At 51.9% G+C, this 7,423-nt stretch overlaps 1 protein-coding gene and 1 long non-coding RNA gene across 3 annotated transcripts in view; one reads left to right on the top strand and one right to left on the bottom strand.

The window, feature by feature from the left end:
• Nucleotides 1–1,234: 1,234 nt before the first annotated feature.
• Nucleotides 1,235–3,222, bottom strand: LOC136356307 (uncharacterized). The gene is made up of 2 exons (XR_010741022.1): nucleotides 2,339–3,222; nucleotides 1,235–2,222 (listed from the first exon to the last, which is right to left on the bottom strand). It is a non-coding gene; the product is annotated as an uncharacterized lncRNA (long non-coding RNA).
• Nucleotides 3,223–5,640: 2,418 nt separating this feature from the next.
• Nucleotides 5,641–7,423, top strand: part of LOC4337040 (transcription factor GTE4) — a 40,323-nt gene continuing 38,540 nt past the window's right edge. For both annotated transcript variants that reach the window (XM_066310043.1, XM_026024973.2), the window contains exon 1: nucleotides 5,641–6,815. In XM_066310043.1, coding sequence (XP_066166140.1) covers nucleotides 6,012–6,815 — 804 coding nt within the window. In that variant the 5' untranslated portion in view covers nucleotides 5,641–6,011. The remainder of the gene's footprint in view (nucleotides 6,816–7,423) is intronic.

Raw genomic sequence — 7,423 nt, 5'->3', positions numbered from 1 at the left:
GTTTATTTAAAAAAATTTCTGTATGAAAGTTCTTTAAAAAATTTATATTGATCCATTTTTAAAAAGAAAATTAAATAATACTTAATTAATCAACGTGCTAATTAACTACTCCGTTTTTCGTGCTAATTAAATCACCCGAATGGTCCCATAGGGAACACAGCCCACACACCATGAACTATAGATGGCCAAAAGGCCCGACGCTCGATGGCCCGGCCCACGGCACGGCGTTTTGGCCCGGCCCAAGCACGGCACGGCCCGTTAGGGGTTGGGCCCGTGCTGGCCCGGCCCGACTACCGGGCCGGCCCGGCCGTGCCGGGCCGGCACGGCACGATGGGCCTCAGGCTAGGCCCGACACATAAACAATAGGGAGTAAAAATAGACATATTATATGCCATGGTCGAAAGAATAGAGACGTAAAATAGTCTTATTTTAGCTATATATATATATATGTCAACCCAAAGAGGAGGGACAGAAAATAGACTTATTTTCACTATATATATGCCACAGCCCAAAGAAGAGGGACGGCAAATAGACTTATTTTCGCTATATATATTTCACGGCCCAAAGAGGAGGGATGGAATATAGACTTATATAAAAAGGCACGATGGGCCACCCGCGCCTTCGGGCCGGCCCGGCACGGCCCGACGGCTGGTGGGCCGTGCCTGGGCGGGAGGTGCAGCCCATGGGTCGGCACGGCCCGGCACGAAGTGCCGATCGGGCCGTGCCGGCCCGATGGCTGGTGGGCCGTTCCTGGGCCGGGCCGTGCCGGGCGGGCCGAAAGGCCATCTATACCATGAACCGAACCGAAGCACCGACCCCCGCCAGACCGCGTCTCGGGTTTTCGTAGGGATGGCGTCCAGATTAACCGTTCGCCGAGCTCGCAGCAAGTGGAGCGATTGCAAAATGACGAGCACACGCTACGTTGTTTGCTCTCGGAAACCCGAACCCGATCGGCCACGTAGCTCGGTTTTCTGACTAGCAGTAGTACAGGAAACCGACGACTTGAACCGAACCCGAATGGTGCCGATAAGCAATTTCATCTCAACAAGACCACTTTTTTCAACCCGGATTGATAGAGACATTCTGAAAGCATATGTATGCAGTATGCCTGAGCAAAGCAACACAAGCGCTGAGCAACGAACCCGAACCCGAACCCGAAACCGGGTCGGTAGGCTTCTTTGCAATCCAAACCAAGAGAGGCGCGCAAAAAGATCCACAGTCGGGGACCCACCAATAAGAAAAAGACATGATTTCCGCTGATTAACTATTAACAAAGAAATCAGTACATGTCACAACCGAACCCGGAACTGAACAGCTTATGCTAATGCATTAGTATTAACCCCGTATGTCCATATCTTCTTCTCTCCTCCTTTTCCGGAGAACTGCTTGCGAGCCATCTGAGACCTGACAAGTTTGATTTCTTCATTATGCTTTGAAAGGAAAAAGTACACCGAAGGTCCCTCAACTTATCATCGAGTTACAAAATCGTCCCTTAACCACAAAACCAGATACCGGACGTCCCTCAGCTAATAAAACCGTTCACTTTAGATTCTCCGGTGGTTTTGATCCTGGTTTTGTGTGACGTGACGGTTGAGTCAGCGTGGGACCCACGTGGGCCCCACATATCAGGATGCCAGGTCATCTCTCTCCTCCCCTCTTCTCTCCTTTCCTCATGTCTTTCTGACTTCTCCCCGATTCGATGGCGACGCGGCTGCGGTGGTGGCGGCGACGGGCGACGCGGCAGCAGTGGGGGGAGGACCTGCGGGCGGGCAGTGGTGGAGGGCGGCAGGGGTAGGAGCGGCTCGCGGGCTCCCCCGCCGGCCGCCACCCACGAGGCCCACGACCACGAGGCGGCGTGTGCAGCGTCAAGTTCGGCTGCTCCACCACGACGGCCGGCTCGTTCCCGGCCGACGGGCTGGTCGGGCTCAGCGGCGACGCGGTCTCCCTCGTGACGCAGCTCGGCGGCGAGGCGTCGCTCGGCCGGAGATTCTCCTACAGCCTCGTCCCGCACTCCGTCAACTCATCGTCGGCGTTCAACTTCGGCACCCTCGCCAACGTCACCGAGCTCGGCGCAGCGAGCACGCCGCTCGTCGCCGGGGACGTGGACACGTACTACACCGTGGTCCTCGACTTCGTCAGGGTCGGCAACAAGACGGTGGCATCGGCGGCGAGCTCCCGCATCATTGTGGACTCGGGCAATGCAAAAATAAGCTTTGTTACTCCTGCAAATTGCAAGTGAACAGAACAATCTCAAGCTAAGTTGTTCTTTAATCAGAAGAACAGTGTATGAACAAGCAGAATTTCAAGATATTTTGTGGCGCCGGTTTCGCTTTCTTACCTCGCTATAGATTCTGTGAGAGATCAAATTACATGACCCATAAATTGTAGAGCAATGCAGGAGTAACATTCCCAGCTAAGAAATTGATTGATGTATAACACTCCGATCTTCTATCTTCGTTAGGCGATGCAATGAGAATTCAGAATTCTCACCAACAGCCAGCTTGCTAGAATAGAGTATGAGTTACTGATCTTGAATGACCTCATGTGTACATCCAGCAGGAAGCAAACCGAACAAGCGAGTCCGGACTTGACGCTGGAGTTCGGCGGTGGCGGCGGCCGCGCGGCGGTGGCGCTGAAGCCGGAGAACGCGTCCGTGACGGTGTAGGAGGGGACGCTGTGCCTGGCAATCGTGGCGACGACGAAGCAGCAGCCGGTGTCCATCCTTGGGAACCTGGCGCAGCAGAACATCCACGTCGGCTACGACCTCGACGCCGGCACGGTCACCTTCGCCACCGCCGACTGCGCGGGGAGCGGCCGGCCGACGGAGCAGACGAGCGGCGGGCAGGCGCGCTGCGGGAGAGGAAGATGGCGCCGACGGGGAGCGGAACGGGGGGAGCGAGGATGTCGCCGCCGTCGTCATCCATGGCCGCAGTTCTCGCGCCCGCGCCGTCAGCGGCGTCGCCGGCGGGAGTGTGTGAGCGCGGGGCAGCGGCGGGCGAAGCAGGCGGTGGAGGGCAGAGCGGGCACGACGCCGAAGACAGCTTCTTCCCGCGCCGGCGCCACCGGCCGCCTCTCCCTTCTCAAGCGTCGCCGCCGCCGCCGCAGCCGCCTCCCGGGCCTCTCCGACGGTCCGACCCCGAGGTCGCACGCGCCGCCGCTGGCTGCCGGACCTCCTCCCCACCCGCCAGCCGCCCTGCAGAGAGGAGAGAAGTGAGAGGGAGAGACGAGGAAGGGAGAGAAGAGGAGAGAGAGACGACCTGGCATTCTGACATGTGGGGCCCACGTGGGTCCCACGCTGACTCAGCCGCCACCTCAAATAAAACCGGGGTCAAAACCACCGTTAAAGTGAACAGTTTTGTTAGTTGAGGGACGTCCGGTATGGTTTTGCGGTTGAGGGACGATTTTGTAACTCGATAACAAGTTGAGGGACCTTCGGTGTACTTTTTCCTGCTTTGAAACACCGCAGCCTACAGGATACGGCCCTGCAATGCAAGGGCCTGTTCTTTCAAATATGTACTAACTGGTTGCTCTGCGTCTACCATGATTCTTTTAAGATTATGATTGGTTGATTACTGCCATGATTTCGAGAAGGATATAAGCAGAAGATTGGAGGAATACTCATAAAAGAGGTACACCTGTACAACATCCGTAGCTAAAGAAATGCAAGGAAAACGCGCATAATCACATACTACCTCCGTTTTTTAATATATGACGCCATTGGCTTTTTCTCACATGTTTGATGATTCGTCTTATTCAAAAATTTTATGCAAATGTATATGATATAAATCATACTTGAAGTACTATGAGTGATAAAATAACTCATAACAAAATAAATTATAATTACATAAATTTTTTGAATAAGACGAATGGTTAAACATGTGAGAAAAAGTCAACGGCGTCACTATTAAAAAACGGAGGGAGTATCACACAAAAAATAACCTTATGTATAATTACATAAAACCTTGTAAAAGTTAACAATCATACTGTTACATCACATAATAACTGAAATATCATAAATACACCAGGCTAAAAATTACAAAGCAAAAACTAGTGCATACACGCTACAACTACTACACACAGAGGTACAGGAGATTACACCCACTCGTACAAACAGAGGAAATTAACATAGGTTTGCAACTATCTCATGAAGACGAACCCTCCGAGCGCAGCTACCAAGACAAGAGGCAAAATCGACACCCACAGTATCGTCTTTCCGACGGCGCGCCGGCCGTTCAGGTCGCCGGAGACCCAGAACCCGGCCCACGCCTCCGCGAAGCCGAAGATGGCCACGCCTCCTATAATGCCGTAATACAGGTAGAATGGTGCCTTGCCGTGGTGCTGAAATACGCCACCGGGCGGCTTGAAGAAGGCGACGAAGATCGCCGCCGCGGCCTCCACGACGCCGCCAGTGATCAGCGCCGCCGGCAGCTTCTCCGCGCTGCGGCATGCCTCGGAGATCAGCGCCAAGATGTTGATGAGGGAGGCCATGAGCTCCATCACCAGCGTATGCGTCTTCTTTGTCGTGGATGGTGATTCGATGTAAGCTTGGAATTGGAAATGGCTCGAGCACCGAGTGTTCATGGCGGATTGGATTGGACTTTGGAGGCGTGTATTTATAGGGGGGAGAGGGCCAGGGGAACCCGAACAGTAGCAAAACCGAACCGATTGCACGTTGCCTGCTGCTGCAACGAGAGATTAAATCAATCAAATGGAGATGAAGAATAAAAATAGTCAAGCGTCGCAGCCAGCGAGGGGGAGACAGCGGCATGGCGCCATGGCCGTGTGCCCGTGGCCGCGCGCGACCGCGAAACGGATTAACCGAAACCGAACCCGCGTCTCGGGTTTCGCCGTGCTCGCCAACAGCAACCTACGAATGGTCAAATTATCCGATGCGTCGTGACGCTCACATGCACTCTGGTGGACGACAACGTATTGGCCGTGAAGTTAAATACTCTGAACAGTTGAACATACCACTCCGTAAGTCCTTAGTTAGCTCTCCAGAACCGAACCCGGACCCGAAGTGATCGGTTTCTCTGACGTGATTGAGCGCTGAGCTTTGTGCTGGACCGACGACGTCGTTCGCTCTTTTATCCTTTTCGGACAATTTCACTTTCATGGCTAGTCAAAAACCCGATGATCCGAACGGTTTTTTAGATCGGTTTCCAAACCCTTTCATCATACTACCAACCCGCGTAGGACAGACGGCATCGTGTCAGTGCACACAAATGCCAAGGGGGCAGCTGTGTGTGCATGAACTGATTTTAAGCCATGCTTGCTTCGAACTGAATCCGAACCCGAACTATTCGGTTTTCTCTGAACAGAAGGAGACGCGCCGGAGAAACCACGGCTGAATCACAAAGATGCTGCTAAAAGTGTCAGCACCGATTTCAGTCGTGGTTGAGTTGCGCCCATCCTTGGTGAGCTGCCGAGCTGCAAAATTTCGTTCATTGTGTGTAGCCAAAGTGCTTGAGATTATTTTGATCGATCATGTCCTGCCAAGAACGCAAGATCATTCTGGTACAACTTTTTGCTGCCAAGATAGTGCGCGTACTGGGACGATGTGCAGTGAACTGCGTGAGTGATGAATTCATCACTTGTAGACAGTTACATACCAATCCTTTTCTTTTTGAGAGAGATGCGTGTCGCGTCATTGGAGTGATTAGTGAAGCAAAGGAAGACGACGAGTGACACGAGTATCAAATTTCTACGGCGCATCGCAGGTTGGGAGTTGAGACTTGAGACGGGATAACGCGGTCGACGAGGCAGGGAAGGAAAGGCGGGGAAGACGGAAGGATGTGGGCCGCGCCCTCGGGCTTCTTGTCCGTAATGGACTGATAGCCCAAACGAACTCTCATGGGCCTCGCGGAGTCGCAGGCGAGTTGGGCCTCGGCCTGGTCCGCGCCTCATCTCCCGCATTGGCTCGTGGGGTCAGCAACAGCAGAAGCCGCCGAAGCGCCCATGGCTCGCCTCGCCGGGGCCTCCCCCCGCCGCCGGCGAAGCTCAGGGCGGCGATGCGGAAGCGGTGCGACCAGATCCTGGCGAAGCTGCGGAAGGACAAGCGGAGCATCTGGTTCAACGCCCCCGTGGAGGTCGACCGCCTCGGACTCCAAGACTACCACGCCGTCATCAAGTGCCCCATGGATCTCGGCACGGTGAGGGCGAACCTCGCCGCCGGAAGGTACCCCTCGCACGACGACTTCGCCGCCGACATCCGGCTCACGTTCAGCAACGCGCTGCGGTACAACCCTGCTGGACACGAGGTCCACACCTTCGCCGGCGACCTCCTCGCGTCCTTTGAGAAGATGTACAAAGCGTCGGTGTCTTGGTTCGAGCAGGAACTCAAGATCCTTGAGCCGCCGATGCCAGTGCCGCCACCGGAATTGCCACCGGCGAAAGCTCCGGCGCAGGTGAAACCAAGGGCAGGGAATGTGAAAATGCGGAAAACGAAGGCAAGGGAGCCGAACAAGAGGGAGATGACCCTGGAGGAGAAGAACTTGTTGAGGGTTGGGTTGGAGAGCTTGCCAGAGGAGAAGATGCATAATGTGTTGCAGATTGTGCGGAAGAGGAATGGCAATCCTGAGCTGGTTGGGGGTGAGATCGAGCTGGATATTGATGAGATGGATGTCGAGACACAGTGGGAGCTTGATCGATTCGTCAACAAATTCAAGAAGGCGCTCAACAAGAGTCGACGGGCTGCCATTGTTAATGGTGAAAATGCCGATGTCATTGATGCTTCCGTGGCTAATGATAGTGATATGCTGGTGAATGGCAGTACCGCTACGATGGTGGACAACGGTGATGTGACGATGGCAATAGTGAGCAGCATGCTTTGTTCTTGGTTGCTATTAGCTTATGTGTGAAATGAGCTCTTATAATGGTTAACTAGCATGGTGGTCCGCGTAGATTACGCGGCTAGCATCATTATATTTTCTCTTATATAATATCATATATATTTTCTCATTATATTATTAAAATATATTACAATGACAACATAATTTTAAATTTTGCAATAACTTTTCAAAACTACTAATGTATAATAACTACTCTAGTCTCCTCTTCTAATATTCCTTATTTTTTAATTCTGAATTTCAGCTATTTCTAAATTGTATTTCTATATGGACTCTGCTTTTTCTTTTTTTCTGATTAATGTGAGAATTTCTAGACCATGAGAGCGAACGTGGAGGCTACTTTTTATTCCGAATTTTAGTTGGTTTTAAATTCCAATATGAACTCTATACTCTACTTATAGTATTCCTTATTTTTTAATTTCAAATTTCTATTTTTTTTCTTAATTGTATTTCTATATGGACTCTATACTCTACTTCTAATATTTCTTATTTTTAATTCCGAATTTCGGTTATTTCTTAATTGTATTTCTATATGGACTCTATACTCTACTTCTAATATTCCTTATTTTTAATTC

The sequence above is a fragment of the Oryza sativa genome, chromosome 4, assembly GCF_034140825.1.
Source record: "Oryza sativa Japonica Group chromosome 4, ASM3414082v1".
Lineage (NCBI taxonomy): Eukaryota > Viridiplantae > Streptophyta > Magnoliopsida > Poales > Poaceae > Oryza > Oryza sativa.
This window is presented reverse-complemented; position numbering and strand designations above follow the sequence as displayed.